At 41.1% G+C, this 24,425-nt stretch overlaps 1 protein-coding gene across 4 annotated transcripts in view; it reads left to right on the plus strand.

The window, feature by feature from the left end:
- The window catches only part of MYRIP (myosin VIIA and Rab interacting protein), a 143,508-nt gene extending 119,372 nt beyond the window's left edge, over window positions 1-24,136 (plus strand). For 3 of the 4 annotated variants that reach the window (XM_033165238.1, XM_033165240.1, XM_033165241.1), the window contains 9 exons: window positions 2,606-3,252; window positions 7,529-7,762; window positions 9,926-9,988; window positions 16,878-17,072; window positions 18,585-18,746; window positions 19,281-19,385; window positions 19,716-19,776; window positions 22,212-22,333; window positions 23,231-24,136. In XM_033165238.1, the coding sequence (XP_033021129.1) occupies window positions 2,606-3,252; window positions 7,529-7,762; window positions 9,926-9,988; window positions 16,878-17,072; window positions 18,585-18,746; window positions 19,281-19,385; window positions 19,716-19,776; window positions 22,212-22,333; window positions 23,231-23,263 (1,622 nt within the window). In that variant the 3' untranslated portion in view covers window positions 23,264-24,136. The remainder of the gene's footprint in view (window positions 1-2,605; window positions 3,253-7,528; window positions 7,763-9,925; window positions 9,989-16,877; window positions 17,073-18,584; window positions 18,747-19,280; window positions 19,386-19,715; window positions 19,777-22,211; window positions 22,334-23,230) is intronic. The other variant, XM_033165239.1, reaches the window with a different exon arrangement.
- Window positions 24,137-24,425: the final 289 nt, after the last annotated feature.

The raw sequence follows: 24,425 nt of genomic DNA on the forward strand, positions 1-24,425 counted from the left end.
AAGAGCTAGAGATAAACAAGGTGGCCGCGAGTTTTTCTCTGGGAACCTGCACATTTACACAGCCTTACCAAGGCATGGCTTGGCCTACCATGTTATATGAACCAATTTTGGACAATTAGAACCTGTAGCCTACATAACAAGAGGTATCTGATCTCTCGCCATAGACGCAAACACATGATTCTAATGTCAGATCGAAAGGAGACCTCCTCAAAACATATAATCATGTTAAATTGTTATAAAAGCTATGTCTTACATGGGTTAAAGCTAAACTGCTTACCAGTGCTCATTATTAGTCCCTGACATCTGGATTGTGTGTGGGTGTATAATCACAACATTTATTTATTTATTTATTTATTTATTTATTTATTTATTATTTGCCAAACAAACAAACCCCAAAACCATCAAGATTAAGAAAATAAAAATAAAAAATATGGCGGTGAATAGCACAATAAAATTAAATATCAACAATAAATTTACGTTTCTAAGTACAAATATATCACAGATCAGTGGATCAGCTTTATACATAAACAGATGGATCACCCTCAGCAAAAGACTGAGTGAAGAGATCAGCTTTAAATGCTAATATTATAGGTGCCTGCCTTATGTTTTACACACTTAGCTCCTTATCCAGCTAAGGATAAATCCATGAAAGGCAGCTTCCAAGCATGCATGACCCTGGTTGGATCAGGACAGCTGTATCTAATGATAGTTTTTCTTAACTGGCTACCTAATGCACTGGTGGCAGAATCCCAAGAAGGTAATTTGTGCACACATTTTGTGTGAGGTCACTTGAATAAGCACTAGCAGATGATGCTTATGTGAACTTCGCTAGTCAAGCACTGAATACTTCAAAAGATTCAGGCTTGGGAAAGACCTTGACTTCTTTAGCATGAAGGAATTATCTCCCAAGGCTTTTCACAGTGTCTTTGACATAAGCAGCAATTTGCAAGCATAAATAGGCTGTGGTAATTTAAATAAGAACCTGACAGTTCTGCTTATTCACATTTTGTGCTTTCCCTGCTTTTAGCCAGAGAAATGCTCCAGGAGAAAATGCCTTCCCACAATCATTGTAGCTACTATATTGTAGATTTTATCTATTAATAATATATGCTGTGCTGAACAGATAATGCTGCAAGTGAAATTATCTCAAGTTTCAGGAACTTATTTATGGTCATTAAACTACTGGGAACCCGTGCTTTCACCTACCAAAACATAAAATCGCCACATTTAGCTGAGTATGCACATAATAAGGCTATTTAAGGCTTGGACAGATAAAGCTTCTAGCTTTAGTATTTTCAAGGCCATCTAATCTGTCCACTTTGAAAGTCATTTATGGCAATGTGAAACTGCAGCCCGGATGGTTGGTTCTTATAAAGTGACACTATACAACAGATTTTCTTACAGCATGCTAGAAAGTGTATGTATATTCAGCGTGTTGCTGATTGTACAATAGCAATAATGAATATCACCTGATCTAGCAAAGGTCCTTCATGCCTGAAATTAATTTTCTGCACACATAATGCAAATCAGTGGTGCATCTTTTTTATGATTTGGCACCTTGCATGGAGTCAGCACTGTCAGCAGGAACAGCTGGGCAAGAAGTGCGAGTGCCAATCACACATATTTGTGATACTTCATGCACACATTCCGGGAAGCCTTTTTTAAATCACAGATCCCAGCACATGTGCAGTGCTTATATGCACTGAAATATGTTTGCTGTCAGCACTAATATAACTTAAAACTTAAATGTGCCACTAACTATATTGATAGGTGGGATTTGATCTACTTATTGTTATGAGACTTCCCGCGGGGGCAAGTTGTGAGACTGACCCCCAGGGTGGGACGAAGCTTCTGTGCACTCCTGGCTACTCGAGTCCAGGAGCACATTAGTAATATGTGATTGTTCCCCAGCTTGAAGAACAACACACACGAGCCTTTAAGGCTAAAACCTACTTTATTGTAGATAAAGTGCAGAGTATGTCTCTGTGTGCCAGCTCAGATATTCAGAGCTGTGCATAATACATCCAGCATCTCTGAGCCAGAACAGAAAGTAAAGATACAACAGTACATTACAGAAACATCACATGTGTGGGAAGGTTGGTATGACCAGTGGCTTTCCCACAGGATGAAAACATGACTCATAGTCAAGTGACCTCACTTCTTGCAGCTCAGTTTGTAATAATATCACAACACTTATGTCCCTTGCCCTCTAAACCAGGCACCCCCAAACTCGGCCCTGCAGATATTTTGGGACTACAATTCCCATCATCCCTGTCCACTGGTCCTGTTAGCTAGGGGTGATGGGAGTTGTAGTCCCAAAACATCTGGAGGGCCACGTTTGGGGGTGCCTGCTCTAAACAGTTTCTAACAAATTCAGATGCATTGGGTCAAACCCTGATTGGTCCACTCCTCATTACCTTATCATGAGACCTTGGATGCAAGCCTCTTACAAGCGTCTATTATTCCCACTCAAGATCTGTGACATGAAATACTGTGCAAATCTTTTCTTGTAGTGACACACCAGACCCAGGTATGGTAGAATGTTTTAGGGTAGTCCAGCACAATAATGATGGAATTGTATCTTCTTCTTCTTGTGTTTCCTTAGCTTTCCCCCCTGTCTTGGAAAGCACAGATGGAAACTGGGTGGCCCTGCAAAACGTCAATTTGCCTCGCCCGCGAATGCTTGCCAAACCAAAGAGCCAAGTGTTCAAAGCCTTGGAAAGTGAATCCAGCGTTGTATCTGCTTATGATGAGATGGGCTCTGATAGCGAAGACGACTATGACTGGAACGTGGCTTTGAACAAGCTGCGACAGAGACCCAAGCAGCTGTCAAATTATGCTGGCTCTCAGTGCAGTGCTGAATGGGAGTGTGGCAATGAACTGTACCAGCCTGCGGCCTCCCCATCAGCTGGGCTGTTTACCAACGCTGAGGCAGTGTACTCTGATTCTGAAACATCCTCAGTCAGTTCTTCAAGGGAGCCTAGGGAGCCTAGCTGTCTTCCTTGGATACAGAGGAGAACTTTTAACAGTAAACCCAGAGAGGAAAAAGCACAATTCCAGGAGGAACTAGATGTGAACTTTAACCCACAAACTACCAGTTTAGACTATTCAGATAGCAGTGAAAGCGAAGAAGCCTATCATGACTTGGAAAAGAGGTCCAGGAGGTGGAAAAAAGGCAAGGCTCAATCAGAGGATTTATGCAAAGGCAAAAATCGCACAAAATCGCACATGAAGAAATTGAGCACAAGTCAGGTAATTAGACTTCAATTAATGCCATGCATTGCCTGCAAGTATCAAATCTATCTCTGTTGTTCAGAGACACAAGAACATGGTATTAATCCTCATTGTTCATGTTTTATGTCATGGTCAGGATTGTGCCAAGGACAATTGCAGTAAATAAACTAAGTTAATGTGGTACTTTTCCATATAGGAGGGTTTGGAACCACATGATACATATGGTTCAAGGACGGCTTCCCTAGTAATGAGTACAGTATTTGTGTCATGCCACATACAATGAATACCGTATTTGCAGCCATGCTGCGTAACAATGCCCATTTTGGCTTGCATACTTATTTACAGTGATTCTGGCTTTCATTCTCATTCCCAAAATGACACTCATAGGCTGTGGAAACTCATACTCTGAGAACAGGATGCACCCCCTGCTTTTGATAACCATGATCACAAAGAAGGTGACCCATGTCATATATAACTGACTATGTGGCATATCGTAAAATTTAATTGCTAGGAGAGTGGGAATGTGGGGGGTGGGTTGGGGTGGCACTGCCTTAGTGTTTGGTGAATGGCCAAGCCGATATGCCAGTCTTGATGCGATTTCCAATGTGTCTTTGTACATAGCACGCAGGTTTTGTTTAATGCAGACAGCACGAACTGTGTGTGTTTGTGGGTGACACTTACCAGAATAGCAGCTAATAGGAGGGGGATTCAACCCTTTTGCCCCCCACTGTGGTCCTGGGGGAAATCCCTGAATCTGGTATTAGCGTCCCTACCTGCAGTGATCCTGATAATTTTCAGCCACTCCCACTGATGAAATGTGGAATTTAAAAACCTGCCCATTGAATTCAATGGCACGTTTAGTTTGGGCCTTTGTAGCCCCTTGAGGCTAAAAGAGACAGAGGGGAGAGCATTACCCATAGAGCCGTCGCTGCTCTTGAGTGTTCGGCTGGGGGTAAGAACAAGGCTGCTTTAAGTATATAAATGTATACTAATTTAAAATAATCTGCTGCTAACAGTGGAGCAGGGCCAACATATTCCAATGAGCCACCCAGCCACAGGCAAACATAGTATGGAAAATGGATGTCATTAATACTTCACAATATTACACCCATTCTGCATTTATTTGGTTTTTTACAACAAAGCAAAGTTTCGGTCCATTGTACTATTATTCATAAAAGGCTTGTTATGTTTAAAAGAGAGAGAGGAGGGAGCGGGCACACATATTTTAATAAAGCTTTTCCTTAGTAAGTAACAATATTGAGCTAATGGCCTCATCAGTTATTTTACACATTAGAATATTAGCAAGATTGCTACAATTAGGACACTCAGTCTTTTTTATTCCCTGGCTTCCACTAGATGGTGCTTTTAGCTAGTATACTGCGGGGAAATCAAATTTTAAACTGCAAGCCAGTTCAGAGCTTATTTCACTTTGTGCTTAGGATATTGTTATGCTCAAGGCTAAGAGAGCTGGTAGCATCTCTTGCCCTGTTGTTATCACATACAACATGGTTGTTCATTCAGCATCTAATGGGCAAGAGCCATTTAGTAAATCAAATGTACATTTTCTCAAAGTTCAGATTACATTTCAAGAGGTAGGGTTTTTGGGTTTTTTTAAAGAAAAAAATAAACTTTTCATGGGACGATAACTTTAGCTGGTACAGCTGGGAACAGGTGTAACTTTTCACTTACTAGATTTAAATGAAAAAGGGTGAAATTAGATGATGTAGTTTAGAAAAGTTTTATATGTAGATAAAAAAAACCCTCACATTAATAGTCATAGGTACCATGAACGGATGCCCTTATTAGGTGACTTGATTCTGTCTTGGGGTTTTCCTTTGTGCCCTTCACTACTCAGATCACAACTTTTTATTTCTCTGACTTGTTATTTTTCCTATGAAAGTGCAACTCAGAAGGACTGTGAGCCAGTGTGGTGTAGTGGTTAAGAGCGGCGGACTCGTAATCTGGGGGAACCAGGTTCGTGTCTCCGCTCCTCCACATGCAGCTGCTGAATGACCATGGGCTAGTCACACTTCTTTGAAGTCTCTCAGCCCCACTCACCTCACAGAGTGTTTGTTGTGGGGGAGGAAGGGAAAGGAGAATGTTAGCCGCTTTGAGACTCCTTCGGGTAGTGATAAAGCGGGATATCAAATCCAAACTCTTCTTCTTCTTCTTCTACTTGAAGCCATGCATGTGGGCCAAATTTTGTGGGATTTCCTTCCACTTGAGGTCAGATAGCCCCTCTCCCTATTGAACTTCCTTCCAGCATTTGCTGAATATTTTTTTATTCCAACAGGTGTTTCAATTTAATTCTGATTTTATAGTTTCAACTCATTTTTAGTCTTATTGTATTGGGTCTCCCATACACTGCTTAGAGATGGCTGTGATTAAGCAGCATGCAATTTTAAATAAATAATTGATTAGATATATTCCCTTCAGGCAGTCAAGGAGAATAGATTGTTTTTATTGTGCATATCCCTTCAAACTCTACAATTCTATGATTCTATGAAATGCACCATTCTACCTCTGGAGGAAAGAAGTTCAGTTTTCCAAAGACAAAAATTGTTCAGGGTGTGTGGGTGTGTGAAAGAGTTTTCTGAAAGAACAGAGCATTCAAAACAGCACTGACACGGACAGGTGACATTCCTTGCACTGATGTCAAAAGGTATTATATAAAAAGCATTTCTGACACTAGCACAGCTACAGTCCACAGGACAATACTTTCCTTTTTCTGAGTAATTTGATTTAGTGCTTGAGCACAGATTTCCCTAGCAGTCTGAACAAACCATGTCTTGCCTCTGTCTGCGCAGTAAACTTGTTGAAAGCTGCTTTAAATTGTATTGTGTGTGTGTGTGTGTGTGTGTGTGTGTGTGTATAACATCACAATAAGGAAATGTTTCCCATCCTAAGCCCTGGATGTATCCAACAAACTACACAAATAGACAAATAAAACAATCTCAGAGGAGTATACAACAAATAGACAAATAAAACAATAATGTTCCAGTTATGTCATGAAAAAATTGATATGTAAGATATCACATTGAGCTTAAAAGCTGCGGTGCAAGATCAAACATGAAGCTGAGGTTTGTTTTCATCTAGAGAATGGATTTGTACTGAGCACATGCTGTTCAGAAATGAAAACCCATTTCTCCGTAAAGTGGTACCTTGGTTCTCAAACTTAATCCGTTCCGGAAGTCTGTTCCAAAACCAAGGCGCGCTTTCCCATAGAAAGTAATGCAAAATAGATTGATCCATTCCAGATTTTAAAAACAACCCCTAAAACAGCCATTTTATGTGAATTTTACTATCTAACAAGACCATTGTTCCATAAAATGAAAGCAATAATCAATGTAAAGGTAAAGGGACCCCTGACTGTTAAGTCCAGTCGCGGACGACTCTGGGGTTGGGGCACACCTCTCCCTTTACTGGCCGAGAGAGCTGCTGTTTGTCCTCAGACAGCTTCCAGGTCATGTGACTAGCATGACTAAGTCGCTTCTGGCGAACCAGAGCAGCGCACGGAAACGCTGTTCACCTTCCTGCCGGAGCGATACCTATTTATCTACTTGCACTTTGACGTGCTTTCGAACTGCTAGGTTTGCAGGAGCAGGGACTGAGCAACAGGAGCTCACCCTGTCACAGGGATTCGAACCGCCAACCTTCTGATCGGCAAGCCCTAGGCTCTGTGGTTTAGACCACAGCACCACCTGCGTCCCTTTAATAATCAATGTACTGTACTATAAAATAAATAAGACAGTATTGTAGATGATAAAAATTACATTTTTTTCCCTTACCTGCACGGATGATAGTCAGCTTTTATCCATTTCCGCAGTCACACAATCAATCAATCAATCAGTAACTGAACTGGGTCCCACACAGTCACAAAAACAAATGAGCCGAAAAAACCTCAAAAACAAAAACACAAAATAAATAGCAAAAACAAAAGGGCCAAACTTAATCCATTCCGGAAGTCCGTTTGACTTCCAAAATGTTCGAAAACCAAGGCGCAACTTCTGATTGATGCAGGCGCCCCAGAAACAATAGCCGACAGCCACATCAGACGTTCGGCTTCCGAAAAAGTTCGAAACACTTTCTTCCTGGTTTTCGGCATTTGGGAACCAAGGCGTTTGAGAACCAAGGTATTTATACTGCAGTCATCAGAGTGATATGCTTTTAGATCTCCTGTGGTATGAACAGCTTGTGTGTGTGTGTGTGTGTGTGTGTGTGTGTGTAACTTTGAATTTCCTCTCTTTGAGATGCATTTGCTTTGTCCCTCTTAAAAAAATTGTTTTCTTTTAAGGCATCTGATGATTTATCAGAAACTGACATAAGCAGCGAAGACCATCAAACCAAGGCAGACCCTATGGAAGAAAAGCTGAAGTCAAGGTTATATGAACTGGCTGCAAAAATGAGTGACGATAGGGAAACCTCTTCAGAGGAACAGGTGTCAGAGCCAAGAACAGAATCTGAGAACCAGAAATCGTGCTTATCTTCAGAAGACAGTGGCAAATGCATTCAGGAGGAGCTAAAGAAGGTAGGTAGTGCCTGGTGGTTGAACGGTTTGCAAAGCAGGAAACACGGGTAAATATGCTACTGGGGCAGGAGACACACTGTGTGTGCCTAGAAGCAGCGGTTGCCATGAGTACAAGTTGTGATTTGCCAGCATCCATATCCTAGCCAATGTATATGCAGTCACCATGTGGCTGGCGGCATTACATTGTTAAGTCTCCCCCTCATTTCCTTGTAGCTGCTATGAGTAGCATGTTATGCCTGGGTGAGTGACTGCTAGTGTTTTGGGTGACGTCCCCATTTGATGGCAACATTATTCTTCAACTCAAGAAGGCAACTGGGAACATTTGTGTAGTGGCGGAGCTTCATGCTCCTGCACCGGGGGCAGGAAGCAGGCGGGGGCGGGGCTGGAGCACGTTCTGGGGGTGGGGCACGCCACCCGCAGGGGCGTGGTGTGCGTTCTGGGGTGGGGGGCGCCGAGATGGGACCCTATCGGGATCCTGCTGTCCGGGGTGCCCCGCCCCCTACGCCCCGCCCTTCCTATGCCAGTGCATTTGTGTTCAGATTTGTGCTCTTTGTTCATTCTTTTTGATAGAAGCCCTTCCCAAATATTTGTTTAAGAAAGAAAGAAAGAAAGAAAGAAAGAAAGAAAGATAGATAGATAGATAGATAGATAGATAAAAACAAATACATTTCTTGTTCATTTCAATGATCTGGGCAGTATAGTGCTTCAAAGGTATATTCAAAAGCACAAGAATCAAATAAGACATAGAACTCCCATTGGTATATTCTTCCAATCTCCATTCCTGCAGAACATAGAGATGTTTTAAGTGATAAATGGTGGTAGTTTTAGAAGTGGCAGCTTCATACAGTTAGATGACAGGAGTAAACTATATGATCTGTAGAAATTCAAGCTTTGATAAATAATTTGGTGTGATTAAGCAAACAGCATTCAATTGGCTATTAAAGCTTAGTCACTAATTAGTTACCAAGACTGATGACAAGTAACAACTCTGGAAAGGATGACTCATAAAGTTCTTGTCATTGTGCAGTCCACACAGATGGATCTGTTTCCTCTTTCCTGCTCCAGAGTTTATGAAACAGGAAAATTCTGTTTTTATTCCTGGCTTGTTTGCAAAACTAGCACATGGTTTGCCTTTCAGGTTGGAACGACTGTGGCTTTAAGATACTAATGCTAATCATTTAATTTTTTTATTATTAAAATGTGTAACCCACCTTGCTAGGCTAAATACCAACTCAATGTGACTTTAAATATCTTAAGATTATATATATATATTTAAAGTCGTGTGTGTGTGTGTGTGTGTGTGTATACAAACAAAAAGCCAGCAATCAACAGAGCCAAAACAGAAAAGCAAAACCAAGGATATATATATATTTCTCAAAAATGAATGCTTGAGAAAATAATTTGAAATTATTTGAAATCATGGTCTTTTAGGCCTAGTTGTGCTGCAACACTGCTTAACCTTGAGCTTGTTTATTTGAAAAACCATTTTGATGTGATATTGTGATGGAAAGTACTTCACTTTATAAAATTTGATTAACTACAAAGTATTCAATATGGGTCTTTCATCCTCACCATGAATGAGCTTTTGCCTGTTACATTTTACGCTTAAGAGAGAAAGTCCTCTTTAGAAACTTCAAAAAAAGTGCCTTCATAGATATTGGTTTTTTAATCCAACATAGTCTAATGATAAATTGTTCAGTTGGTTGAGAGCATTTCATCCACTATAAAAGTTGATTTGCTGTGTTAATGAGCGAACAAGTATTTCAAACAACAGCAGGCGAACCCTTTAAATGACCTTCCATTTTAATTCTTTTTATTACTGTAATAGGGGCAGGAAGTGACAACATGAGGGGGGAGGGTAACAAGCAGATGGAAAAGACCCACAAAACTTTGCTACTTCCTGCGCACGATATACACACACTCCTGCAACTGTGTGGGATAGCTCCATGGTGAAACAGCTCCTATTTCCCTTGTGTGTGTGCAAACCATTGTGCAGCTGAGGGCAGGATAGTAACCTTTAATTGTAGGTTCAAACTAGTACACATTTTATTATCTTTTTATTCTGTCTTCCCTTCACTCCATAGCTCTTGCCCAGTGCATTGTGTCTATCACTATCTAATTCCTATCTCCTCTTCTTTTCTAAACTGCTTTCCAACTACCTAGGAAAAACAAAAGGCTTTTGATCTCCATCTTAAACTCCAGTTTTTAACCTCAGCACTTCAGCAGGTGAGACTGGACGATTTTATGTGTGCTAGTGATCTTCATCTGAAATAATCGCTTTTCCGTGCATTTACTCGTATTCTGAGGTTTGCAGGGTTTGGATATGAGAAAAAGCAATTCTAATAATGCATTTCTAAGTTGCTTCTTAACTGTTCTGCTCACCATTCAGATAAAACCTACTGTAGCAAAAGAAAACAAAGGAGTCAAACTTTTGCTGTGATAGTCAACCTGTTCAATTTTCCTAATCATAAAACATGAGCCAGACTTCTGGGCTTGAGGGCAGTCAAGGTGCTGTGTGAGTGTCTAGGGGCGGTTGGCAGATGGATGGTGGCTAACAGATTGAGGTTGTTTGGGGGGGAGGGACAGGGGGTATGTGGGTGTGTGGGACTCCCTGGTCCTGAATGGGGTAACCTTGCCCCTGAAAAACCAGGTACGCAACCTGGGAGTCATTTTAGACTCATAGCTGTCCATGGAGGCACAGGTCAATTCTGTGTCCAGGGCAGCTGTCTACCAGCTCCATCTGGTATGCAGGCTGAGACCCTACCTGCCCATAGACTGTCTCACTAGAGTGCTGCATGCCCTAGTTATCTCACGCTTGGACTACTGCAATGAGCTCTACTGGAGCTACAACTAATCCAGAATGCGGCAGCTAGACTGGTGACTGGGTGTGGCTGCTGGGACCATATAACACCAGTCCTAAATGATTATCACTGGCTCCCAGTATGTTTCTGAGCACAATTCAAAGTGTTGGTGCTGACCTTTAAAGCCCTAAGTGGCCTCGGCCCAGTATACCTGAAGGAGTGTCTCCACCCCCATCACTCAGCCTGGACACTGAGGTCCAGCGCCGAGGGCCTTCTGGTGGTTCCCTCGCTGCAAGAAGCCAAGTTACAGGGAACCAGGCAGAGGGCCTTCTCGATAGTGGCACCCGTCCTGTGGAACGATCTCCCTTTAGATGTCAAGGAGATAAAGAATTGCACAACTTTTAGAAGACATCTGAAGGCAGCCCTGTATTAGGAGGTTTTTAACACTTGATGTTTTATGTTTTTAGATATGTTGTAAGCCACCCAGAGTGGCTGGGGAAACCCAGCCAGGTGCGTGGGGTATAAATAATAGAATTATTATTATTATTATTATTATTATTATTATTATTATTATTATTATTATTATTATTATTCTCCCACTTCCCAAATATACTGGAATGCCAACTTGTCCTTTGCTTGCAGCTAAATGTCTTAGGTCAGCCTGACTTCTGACCTAAGACAGTGACAGTGACAGTGTTGGACTCTTCTGGGGGCAGCTTATTCTTGCTCCTCCATAGTAAAAAATAGCATATAAATTTTTGGCTGGAGAAGAGGACTCTAATTTTAATTTGGAAAAAGTGTACCTTGCAGTCAGAAATTTGGAGAAAACTGCTTAGAAAACACAATAATATAGATGTAGGAGGTTGCTTTATCCAAGGGCAGACTATTTGGGGTTCCCTAAAGCCTGTTGATACCTCCATGTTGTGTTTAGATGGTACAATTTTGGCAGTATAAGCAGAGCTATTTTTCTAGAAAATACCTCCTTAAACACCTCCTTTGTTCTCTTAGAATGGCAATGGTGCCCACCTGAGAGGTGCCAGAACAGGGTTCCAGTGAGTTCCAGCTAAAAAAAAGCCCCAGAGTATTGGGATCGGCACTCAGAAAGTTTGCTATAAGTTCTAAGAAACTAGTTGCCACAGCCATTTTTTACTGTGAGACTTAAAAGGAATGTAAATTGAAGGAATGAAAGAGAGTCAAAGGCATGGTATGAATTACATTTCAATTCTCCACCACCACCACCCCCCATATTTTTGTGAAGTCTGAAGTGAATTGCGTAACTCCAATGATGATGAATCAATGTACAACCTGTTACCACCCCTTAGATGAAGACAACAGATATTGACTGAAGAACAGCCACACTGCTGTGAGCATGATAAAGCACCTCAATAATGAAGCTTGTAATGTGTGCATGGTGATTTAAGGATGTGGTCAATACTGCCAGGAGCCATTAGAGATGGAAAAGATTTTTATGCACTCATTTTGTGTGCCTCATGTTGATTTGACGTTTCCTCAGAGATAGCGTAAGTCACTGCATAAATCACCGTTGAATTCAGAGTCCACGGTTCCTACTATCTCACTCAGCTATGACCAAAACTTTAGAAGTAATGGCCCAGTCAAAGTTAAGCACTTTTCTGTCCAGTTTATTTAAATGGGTTAAATTTAAGCGCAAGTTTATTTCTCCCATTGAAATCAATCAGACTTAAAAGTGACAGCATCACTGACAGGTGCAAATGAAACCAAAAGTCTGCCCTCAGTTTAAATTGGTTTAAGGAGGGGAGAGAGACCATCGGTTTTAGGGAGGGGAGGGTGTTGAGGCCGCCATACTGGGGTGCCCACTATATTGCCATGAGACCGTTGCTTAGCAGTACAGTGTGTCTAGAGAGGGAGCATCCTGGATGTGAGTACAAAATAGTGCACATCTGAATGCAGATGCTGCTTATTCACATTGAATTGGTTTTTCAATGAGATTCGCATACAAATGCACATCCCCACTCACATTCTGGTACAACTCCATCTTAATTGGAGCTCAAGAACAGCAGCCCAACTGCTTTGGCAACAAAGATCCCCTTCCTCTTGTTCCCTTTTTGAGCCTCATCTAAAAACAAAAAACCTGCTTAAATGTAGGATATTTGGAGTGGAGCATGGAAATATTCATAGAGTTCAAATACCCTTTAAAAACCCTTTAAAAATATTGGTAACTACATAAGTAAGGAAGTTAACAAGAACTAATGTAAGTATTAGTAAAGAAAACAAAAGTGCTGGTTTTCCCTTAAACTACCTCTCATATTCTACTACTGTCCCATTCTTTGCTGGATCTCCTGAATTTACTGGTTGCCATTTGCAAATGTATCACCCCGTAGTTTCAGTGGAACCAATTTTAAGGGATCTCAGTGTTCAAATTGGCACCATTAACCTTTCAGCTGGCAAGTTACTAGAACAGACTAAGGGGAAGGATGTATGGGAAAGATCTCAGCCTAATGAAATTTGCTACATTCCTGTATTCATGAGCAGCCTCTTTGTCATTAGTGGAATTACCAGTAGCTATGAACAGATGAATCAGTTTGTGCCTTCCCCAGGTCAGTTTCTCAATCATAGGGCCAGTCCCTTTTAAGCATGAAAAAAAATCATTTAAATTGTCAGTGATCAGCAAATTAGGTTAGTTCACTTCAGAATGTCTCCTCCATCCCTACTGGCAGGTCATCAACAGTAAATTGTGAGACGATATTGAAGTCAGTCGCTGAAGGTCTCTGAGTCAAAGCTAGTTCCAGAGGGGTGGGGAGGCTCTAGCTCAATGGAAAAGAGAAGGTCACAGGTTCAATCCTCAACATCTCCAGGAGGGGCTGGAAAATCCCCTGCCTGAAACCCTGGAGAGCCACTGCCAGTCAGTGTTGACAATACTGAGCTAAATAGACCAATGATGCAAAGACACATTCCTATGTTCCTATCTCTGCAATGGCAGCCTGTTGCTAGACACCCTCTGCATTAGAAAGATACCTGCTGCCAACCAATCCCCCATCCTGCTTTCCACTGTGCTTGATGGTCACAGGGTGCCACAGCTGCCACTTGGGTAGGTCGCCGAGCTATTGGCTCTTTGTTCCAGCCTATCAGTGGGCGATGCCAAGGACCCTTGCCTTGCCCTGGACACTGGCAACCTATGCTATGCTACTGTTGTTAAATGTTAGTAATTGCCATTTGCTTACAGTTAATGCTGGTAGAGTTGATGCAGAAGCTTTAGCTAATATTTTGGATTTCGGTTCTCTTTAGCTGTGCTGTTGCAGTTAAAGATTGCCTAAACGTCTGTCACTTCCCTAATAGTTGCTTAGCTGAGAAACAGAGTAGATGCAACAGCTGTCTTTGAGAATCGCCTATTGCAGGTAAGGAAGAGTTTTCAGCAATATGAAGAGTCAGATACAGTAAATGCCAGTCAAAAGGGCTTTCCCCCCAGTACCAGTTGTCCACCTGTTTACTTGACCTTTCTCTGTAGATTCTTATGAATATAAGGGAACGCATATTCCACCTAAACATTTCAACATTATTCTGATGGCTGGACCTACTTTATTTATAGTAGGAAAATCAGAGCCAGCCTCTTGATTCAGGGTTCTTCCATTACCTTCAAAAACCCACTTTCACCTGGTGAGTCAAATCATCCAGGTGATTGAAATTATTGACTGGGAAGTTAGGGGATGAATATAGGCCATGATTTAAAACAGCAACTCAGCGATATGATAGTACAGAGATCTGTTTGTAAAAGTGCTACAGCTTGGAGAAATTGTGGTTCTTGGTTCTCATGGCCACGTGCCCAATTATTTCTCTTATGCCCTTTATCCCTGCTTTTTGCACACACGCAGAAAGAGAGAGGGAGAGGGAGGGAGGGAGAGAGAGTTTGTGTCACTTCTGCCAAAATAGGTGTATCAGATAGAGCTATTCTTCTGGATAACCCTCAATAATGAGTCTCTTCTAATCTACTTTAATACAATGGATTCTTTTTACAGTAATTCTAATACTTGCCACAACTGGTGTCCTCATGATAGGAAGCAGTGGTAATTCATGGGAAAGCAAATGTAATATTGCTGGTTCAGGAATGAGAGCATCCATGTTGGTAGTTGCCATTGAAGTTTTGCCACTGACCAATGATCCATTGTGGGAGGCTTGTGATAAGTCATCTTTTTGCTTGAGTCAGGCACTGGTACAGTTGTACTTTGGTTTTCGAACAGCTTAGTTCACGAACAACTCAGAACTCGAACATCACAAACCTGTAAGTAGGTGTTCTGGTTTGCGAACTTTGCCTCAGAAGCTGAACGTCCGGCGCGGCTTCCATGGTTTCCAATTGGCTGCAGAACGCTCCTGCAGCCAATTGGAAGCTGCATTTTAGTTTCCAAACATTTCGAAGGTTGAACAGACTTCTGGAACGCATTCTGTTCAAAAACCAAGGTATGACTGTACATATTTTTGAAAGTGTTTACACAGTCAATAAAATAAAACCATCATCACTGCTAGTCCATGTAACAACTGGTGGTATTTGGGTTGTGTGCATAAGCTCTGAATGTTTCGCATCATTTGTGACCTGTTTATAAAGGATTGCAGCAAGACATAAAGATCTAAGACTTAATAAATATTTTTCAAGTGCTATCTGGTTTGTGAAAAAGGAAGAACCCCGGGCACATTTCTTTGAAGACTGAAACATTTGTCAATATGTAGATACTTTGAAGAAAATGTAATAGCTCTGGCAGCTTTTTTATATATAAAAAATATAATTAATGGAATAATGGGGCATGGAGAAGAGGCATGGAAAAGAGGCCTAAAACAACTACCAATCCCCTCTACAGCTTTGATTTCTCCCTAAATATTATTGATTTCCTTCAAACTAATTGGTACCTGCAAGAGTAAATGGGAAACATGGAAACATGAGAGGTTGAGCAGCTCTTCATGATTCAAGTATCTCCCAGTCTGTGAAGACAGGAAACATTTGGCTGCTTTAATTATCACTGTTGTGCTTGCCAGACAGGCCAAAGACCTGATTCTATCTAACCTGCTGCCTGAGTGTCTCTTTAATCATGGGGCTTCAACCATATGTTGGAAGATCAATGTATGAAGGCATTGAAAGAGCATTTATTCAGTAAACATCTTACTGATGAACTGGCATGTGAAGAATGTGAACATACAAATCTGCCTTGCACTGAGTCAGATCACTGGCCTATCTTGCCAGGGCTAATTACTCTGAATGGCAGGAGCTGTCCAAGGTATCGAACTGAGATCTTTTCTAGACCTGCTACCTACAAATCTTCTGAGATGAAACCGGAAGCCTTCTGTGTACACAGCAAATGCAGTACCACGGAATTATGTCTACTTCCCAAATATCTAAAGTACAACACTGCTTGTTCTGTGGATAGGAAACCATAACCTGCTAGGAAAGCAATTACAGCATGGCCAGAACCAGCAGAGCTACCTCTTATCTGTACCCTGTAATAGTCTGCAAATAACCCAACTTGAAGCTGACTGTCTCAGGGGACATGACAAAATGTTTACTTATTGTTGTCCTCAACAATAAGCAAACATTTTGTCATGTCAGTTCTCTTGCAGGAGAGCCAATTCATTCCCTGTGCAGCTCAATGGGATCTGATTTGTTGTAAAAGAATAAACCATTCTTGAAACTATTGGTTTTTATTGTTATTTACATCTGATTTTTGTTTGTGAGTGCTGAATAACATTGCCAGTATAAACTATGAAGCTCATGCATAGGAGAACAGCAACATGTTCAAAGGGGCATTGCAGACCATGGCCTTGATTTGGTGTTTTATACCAACTGGACTGATGGGAGATACAGATCACTGGTGAGAGTAGAGTTCACCATGGCTTTGCCAATCTCCCTGGCCTGTTCTTCAAACCCCAATCAACTCCAAGACTAGGGAGATGGTGGGTATGATTCAGGATAGATGGGTCATTCTATTTCATTCAATTTCACATGTGTTTGATTCATAAGCCCATTATGTTTAGTCGTAATCTGCTTTTTAAAAAATAAAGTCCATATGGAAAAAACTCTGCAACATTCAGTTTCATTATATAGAGGTTGACTTGAAAGAGCAAGAGACCCAAAATTGTTTAGCTAGGCAAAGTGCAGGACAAGAAATTGTTGTTGTTGTTGTTGTTGTTGTTGTTGTTGTTGTTATGGTTTCCATGTTGTAAGCAGATTATGTGGCTAAACAGGAGCTTATCAAAAAAAAGGGAAGCGGGAGCCTTTGTGTATTCATGAAGCAAAACAATTTCACTACATATGCCTCTTCCTTCTAACAAGAAACTTTCCTGTTTTACAACAGAAATATTCTGCAGTGTCTCTCTGCAACATATCTACTGAGGTCCTAAAAGTCATCAATGCAACAGAGGAGCTCATAGCAGAATCTACAGGTCCTTGTGATTTTGCAGCAGATGTGTCTGACAAAGGCAAAGGAGACTTCCCCCTAGGTGCAGACCCTATCAGACTTGATGAGCAGCTCACAACACTGGAAGAAAATGTAAGAGTGGCAGAAGACTTCATGTTATAGCTGTGTGTGCTGCGGGTAGTCCTGCTTAGATTACTCTTGTGGGGAAAGAGAGCCGTTGGTTTTGAATGGCAATTGTGTATACAAAAAACCCAAGCAAACTAAAAGACAAAAGCCCTGTTTAGGTGTTCTGAATCAGAGCAAAGCCGACATACGAGGAGGGATGCAGGGACAAGCACACTAACTCCGCCCCCGTGCCCCCGCTCTTATTGCTATCCCTGTGAGATTTAGACTCAGGGTTCTAGAATGCACCTGACAGCATAAGAATGGGATAGCAACAGACACAGAGCAACAGAGAGCTGCAGGTATAGGGCAGAATAATAATAATAATAATAATAATAATAATAATAATAATAATAATAATAATAATATCTGTCCCTCTGTGTGAATCTCTTCTTTCAGGTTTACTTATTTCTGATTCAGGATAACACATTTATGCAGTAGTAGTAAAGTTGAAGCCAGGTTTGGATGAGCTGTTGGGGCCTAGGGAGAGATGAATGAGGTCTCAAACCAAAGGACGGAACAAGTAGATTAGCAAAGAAAATCAAGCACACACGTACACTCTCTAAGGTTAACTTACTTACAAACGGAGCACGCCTGTGAATTTTCACTAGTCCTCATTAATATTCCAAAATCAATCCAAGCATATTGTTTGTTAAATCGGAATGTTCATCTTTTATTCATCCATTTCTGTCTTCAGCTCCTCTGGGGACAAAATGAATGTTAAAATCACTTGCAGGGGGGGGGGCATTTTTTAAAGGGCTGTATTCTTTGAGCTGAGATTTGTCATGTTGAAGATAGTCTCATGATCACACACAGACTCACCACTGTAGTTACATGAGTGTAAACAAATTTGGAGGCATTGGCTTGGATCCAAATATCCCACTGTGCGAGTGAAGAGCACACCTGCTTGGGGGGGGGGGCGGGACACAATTCTCCCCCCCCCCCAACCAACAAGAGTCCTCTTGTATTCCCCTGAAATACTGCCTCTGGAACCACTTTTGGGAATGCAGGACCTGGGGCTGCAGAAGAGGAAAATCACTTCTCCCTTTCCCCAACTGCATGAGCAAAAGTGCCTCTTGTTCATACAGTTTGATCTTTGGCCAAAGCAATGTTTTGCAGACACTGGCATCCCAAATTGCAATGTTTGTACTTATGCATTTGTCTCTAAAGCGCCTCTGCCAGACTGTCAGTGTTTTGCAGAAGGGAGGAGATTTAGGTTTGCTTAATTAAAGTGGCTTAAAGTGTGCCCTAGCACAACAAACCCACTTTAAACAAAGAAAAAAGAAAAAAAGAAACTGCCTTTTGCACTTCCAAATGTGATGGGGAAACACATTAAAATGTGGAATGAATGAATGAATGATTAAAGCAGTGTTTGTCAGTAGTGGTCAGAGTGGTGGCAGTAAGAACCTCAGGCCCTAGTATTTGAAGAAGCTCCAAAGCTGTAGACTGACCTAACTGGATTCTGGCACATGTACTGCTTAGGTCTACCTAACAGCCGGCAGTGTGTATGGCTTGGAGAGTCAGCTCAGTGACCTTGAGGATGCAGCACGCAGAATTAACAGCATTAGTTCAGAATCAGAGTTGGCTGACCTGGAAGACCAAGTGGCAACAGCAGCAGCACAGGTTCATCATGCAGAACTTCAGGTGAGATGAACAGCTAGCTCCCCAGTTCGTACCTGCCAGTTAATTTAGTATTCTTTCATTGTGTTAAACAGCAACCTGTGAGATGGACTCAGCTACATTCATCATAATACTGTATATTTAACAACTTGCAAGCATTTTGTCTGCAAGATCTTCTTTCCCCATGCATTTCTGTTCGACCATTTCAATCTGTGGAACTGGCACTGCTACAAATGGCGCATAATACTCATTCCACATCTGTAAGAAATCAATCCTTTAGTGTGGCAGCATGGGACTCCCTGCTTTTTGACACCAGGAAGGCACCTACCTACCAAAAACATTTCTGTTTGAACAAGTCTACCCGGATATGTGTTTTCATCTGTTTTCAGCTTATTACTGATTTTAATTATTGTTTGAATGTTTCAGATACAGTATCTGCTTTCAACTGTTTTTAGTGATTTTATTGTTTTACTCTTTTTTTGTAAACCACTTTTAGGGTTTTTACAATCAAGCAGTGAAATGCAAATAAATAATGTAAATGTATGGTTTCTTTTAAAGATTTCAGATATAGAGAGCAGAATTTCAGCGCTAACAGTGGCAGGCTTGAATGTAGCTCCGTGTGTTCATCTGACAAGGAAACGTGACCAACAGCAAACAAACCAGGTGAGAAAAATTAAATCAGCAGCCACCCCACCGATCCAACCAGACCTGTGTAGTGAAGCAGGCACACATCTGTATGGCCAAAGCTGGTATAGTTGCCCATTGAAATGTGTGTCAACATCTGCAGCATAATGCCCACCTCGTCCTCATTAAGCTCGCCATGTGTCTGTTAAGGCAGGTGGGGATGGATGCCCCTGGTCCACTGTGGTCCAGACTACCCGCCCTTGCATTTGACCAGCTGTATGTAGCCAGAGTTGGACTGGAGCCAGTATTGGTTCCCTGTTATGTGCTAATTATATACTAATAAACTGTGGGGCGCTTTTCATCCCATAGATGCACACGATAGACACATCAAGACAGCAGAGACGAAAGCTTCCAGCTCCACCAGTGACAGGTACTGAAAAACAGTGGAATTTGATTCTGTAGTACATATTGACTTCCCCTGCACTCGAGCTCAGGATTTGGCAGAATGAGTGGATAAGACCAAGAATGGGTCCAAACGGTCAAGAAGGCGGTTTCTGCACATGATGTTAGAGGGAAGTGAGGGGCAGATGGGGCCTGTCAACCTGGGAAGGTAGCCCATCCAGAGAAGGAAAACTGTGATCCTGAACCTCTGCTGCCTTGTGGGGTATCCTCGGGAAAAGAAAAGGATAAACCCTACACAAATCCAGAGTGGAGTCCCTAAGATGGTTGGATGGCACTTTGTATGCCTCCTTCCAGCAACTTCTGCAGCCAAGCTGGTGCCAAACGCATTGATCTGCTTTCCTTTGGACCACATCAGTGAGGCCAAGAGGGGGGTCTTGTCTGGGCAGTCCAGAACCTCCAGACACTCTGTCCAGGCTGGCACCCCAGGGAGGTCACTTCAGTGCTGCTAACACAGTGGTTTGACTTCACCCCCAGGGACACACTCCATTGTCTCTCAAGAAAGATGGGTGCTAACATCAACAGCCATTATGACCAATTTAGGAACAATGGAAAATTATACCATGAGAAGTGATGTTAAATTCTCGAGAATATTCTCAATTAATGTGAATATTAGAGAATTTTCATTTGAAATAGGAGAATATTCATTTTAATGCATTGAAAATGATATAATCTTAATGCATTGAAAATGATATAATTAGTTAATATACATGTTTATTCATGGGTAAACTTGTTCAGATGGCAACCATAAACTTTACAGATACTTTTATGCAATGGGGCAATGCAATGAATTCACATTCGTTGATTTTTTTTTGCACCAAACCATTCTAAGGTGATGGCACCAGTAATTGTCATGTTAACGTTTGGTATAAGGAAACTCAGTAGTTAAATCATATTTTATTCTTCCATTAGAACATGTACATACTGTAAAGGACAAGTCAAAAAATACAATTGGCATGTGATACAAGTAAATTCAGTAATAGGCTATCTTGTGTTTCTCATAGTTCTAACACTTAATAACTGTTTTGGAGACTAAAACACAGCTTGATAAACAAAGCTATATGCATACATATAATAAAGAAGCCATTAAGATTAAATATATTGTTGTTATATGATAATATATTTCCGTATGTCAATCTCTGGTAAATGGCACCTTGTACCATTAAATGGCACTGCAAAAACCAGTAACTGGCACTAAATAAAAATACAGAAACGTCAACTGTTTCAATCAAGGCAACTTCACATGCTGTTACACATAATTGTATAGGCCTAGGTACTTTAAGTATCTAAAGCATTAAAGGTGCTTTCTGTTAAAAAAAATAAAAAATCACAGTGGCCAAGGGTATAGAATTGCAAAGAATAAGGTCACACCAAAATAGAAAAAGGCTATTACATATAGTTGAGATACATACGAGTTTAAATGTTCATCAAATTAAATGAATAGCATTTTTAAAACTAAAAATAAATAAAAATGTTTTATGTAGCTCACATTTCAGAACTGCCAATGGTGAATGACACAATGCCCATTAATGTAACTGGATCAAAAAATAATTATTCATTACTTACACTGGCAATATCATAACTTGACTTATTATTTACTAGATTTTTAATACATGTTAAAATTTTGGATATTTCAAAGCCAGATTAAAAACAAACAATCATAACCTTATCATAAATAAAATTGCTGCCTTAAAATATTTTCTGTGTACACTTACCTGGGAGTGTCTCATGGAATTCACTGGCCCATCCATTTGAGAATATACTGCACTGCAAATGAATGGAAGTTAGCAGGAACAATTTTATTGTAGAAAAGCATTTTAGAAACAATTTTGAGAGGGTGGGTTGCCAGCTACATTCCCCACCCTCTCATTTCCCATTTTTCCCATATCTGGGTGGAGATGGGACAGGAATTTTTCTGGGCTTTTTTGTCATTAAAGCTGAACGAAATTGATACTATCTTTTGCCATTTCTTCTTGAGGGTCATATAACAAGCATGTCATTTGTATTAATTATTTGCATATGCACTATAACTGCATAGCACATTCTAAGCATATCTGCCCCCCCCTAATAATTATGGGCACAGCACATTACCCCTTGCAGATTAACAGTTCCTAGCAACCCATAACAAACTACAGTGCTCAGAATTCTTCAAGGGAAGGAACCTGCTTTGAATGTGCTTCAGATGTACACAGCCTAAGAAATACTTGGTTGAAAGTCTCTTTGTGGAGCTGATAGGCACTGCAGTCATATAAACATCTGGAGGCCACCAGGTTGAGAAAGGCTCATACTGCATCTGCCAGATTTGAATCTTGTCCCCGTCCTTTTGTAGGAGCTTAGCCACGCATGTTGCCTCCTCCATCATTCTCTTGAATTTATGCAGAACGCTGGTGACGACTCTTTTTTCAGGTGAAGACATGGACGCATCTCCGGTTACACCTGTTAGAACATTCAACAGGAATTTCATACTCCAAGGATCTCTTACGCAGAGGACAAAAAAGGAGAGGAAAAGTACTGCCAAGGATAAGAAGGTAATTTACTCAGCAGAAGCTTACAGAGCAACCTGAAGCATAGGAAGCCGGCACAAGTTGATGCTGGTTTAAGTTACCCCAGTTCCAAACTCTGTTCAGGGGTGAGGTTATTGCCAGCTGATCCAGAATGAGCTTGGCGGGAGGAAAACAAGCCTTTAAAATACAGTCTGACTTACACCACCCCATTGGCCGGTATAACTTCTGCCAGGTTGCCAGGTCTTGTGACTGAGTGAAACGAGGTTTGGGGTAGATGTAAGACTCTACTTACCCTCCACAACACCCCTTTGGGGGTTAATGCCAACATAAGTTGCTTGAGGGGAGCCAGTGTAGACCTGAGATAGCCCAAGGTCCACCTCTCCCAAACTCACTCATCCCGTTGGTTCTTGGGTTTGCTGTTTCTCTCCCAAAACCTAGATCTTAAGAGGGGGAAAACCCAAAACGTTCAAACTTCATCGCAAGTTTTGAATTCTAAAATTCGTTTGCCAATGAAATGTACTGAATCAAGCAGGAACTTCATGCTGCGACTCAAAAAAAACCACGTGTGTATTTTTAATGCCGTCATTTTTGTGATACATCATCCAGGTAATAAAATGACTTCAAAATCTCAGTGTCTAAATTTAAAATTTCCAAACTTCAAAGCCAAAATTGAGTTTTAGAAATGAGTAACATGTTAAGCCTAAATTACAGTTTTTGTTCAGCTTTGGAAAGAACAGCGAGGTCTAACTGACCAAGGGATCTTTGGAATAACCCTTTCGTCATTGTGGACTTTGGATCATTGAGCCTGTAAATAGTCTGATCCCATGAGTTTAATAATTGCCTTTTAGAAGTTTTTCTGTATATTTATATTATTTCATTATCAAATTTAATGTTTCTTTAATTCTGTGTTTTCCATTTTAGGAACCAACAATAGGGTCTGCTGTAATGTACTAGAATTCTAGAATTCTACTGCCAATAACACACTGCCTGAGGCTACACACTCGAGTGCCTTTATATAACAGCCATTGTATACATCCAATAAAAAAATGGACCCTCAAGAACCCACAATGCCTCAGTAATAGGGCTTTGCTTGGATACCTCACTGAGAAAGCTGTTCAAGTCTTCAGCATTGTGGTCTGCTGTTGGAAGCTCTGCCTTAAAGTTCTCATGAGACTCCAAAAAGGACGTCGAGTTTCATATAAGCAAGGCTCCATGTTTTAAGATGCACTCCCTCCCCCTCCCCACATTGTTAACTGTTCTAAAATACGTTTTCTTTAAAATACAGTATGTTTTGTATTCCTAATTCATCCGTTAATGTCAGCCAATATCCCACGTGTAGGTCAAGGAAAAACTCAAGCCATCCACCCCGTCATCCAGATTTGCTGGGACCTTACTGTTCACACAGTCATAGTCATGTATGTATTGTTGAGCAATAAGAGGAACTCCAAAAGTAACTGGGTAATCATAAAGCAAATGCTGGAAAGGGATGGCCACTGGGGAGCTTTAAAGGTAGGAAAAGCATTTTTCCGTTTGTGATCTGTGCTTGCCTTCCATGAGTGTTGTAGGAGGAAGATATGGGTGCTTCCAGATACGAGCTTTATAAATCTAAAAGGTAGCTCAGATTCGTTTTTTTATGTGCACACTATTGTCAAATTAGCTTCTGTTTCCCCCTGGTTATGGACATCTGTTGCCATTCAGTTATTAGCCATGCACAGAGCTTGATAGAATGCATCTGTTCTGGGCCTTTTATGTCCCTGCCATCAAACCCCCCTTCCCCACTACAGTTCCATTCTGAGCATATGTGCATGTACTTGTGTGCATTCATTTTTTAAAACATCACCAGAAGTGCTGTTGCCAGCCTTTATTTATCTTAATTCACAACTGGAAACAGAGGTTTGTACTTTCTTTTTGGGGGGTGGGTGGATTTTGGGGGGCAGGAATCAATTTTCATTAATTTGTTTTTTCCCCCCAGTAATTTTAATAATAATAATACTGCGGTCTTTTGCAAGAGTGATACTTAGCTAAATCAATCCGCTGTTTGATTTGGATGCGGCAGTATCCAAAACAATTAATACTGTAATACTTTGCAGACCCCTGTAACCATCAGCGGCATAAA

Source organism: Lacerta agilis, chromosome 12 (assembly GCF_009819535.1).
Source record: "Lacerta agilis isolate rLacAgi1 chromosome 12, rLacAgi1.pri, whole genome shotgun sequence".
Classification (NCBI taxonomy): domain Eukaryota; kingdom Metazoa; phylum Chordata; class Lepidosauria; order Squamata; family Lacertidae; genus Lacerta; species Lacerta agilis.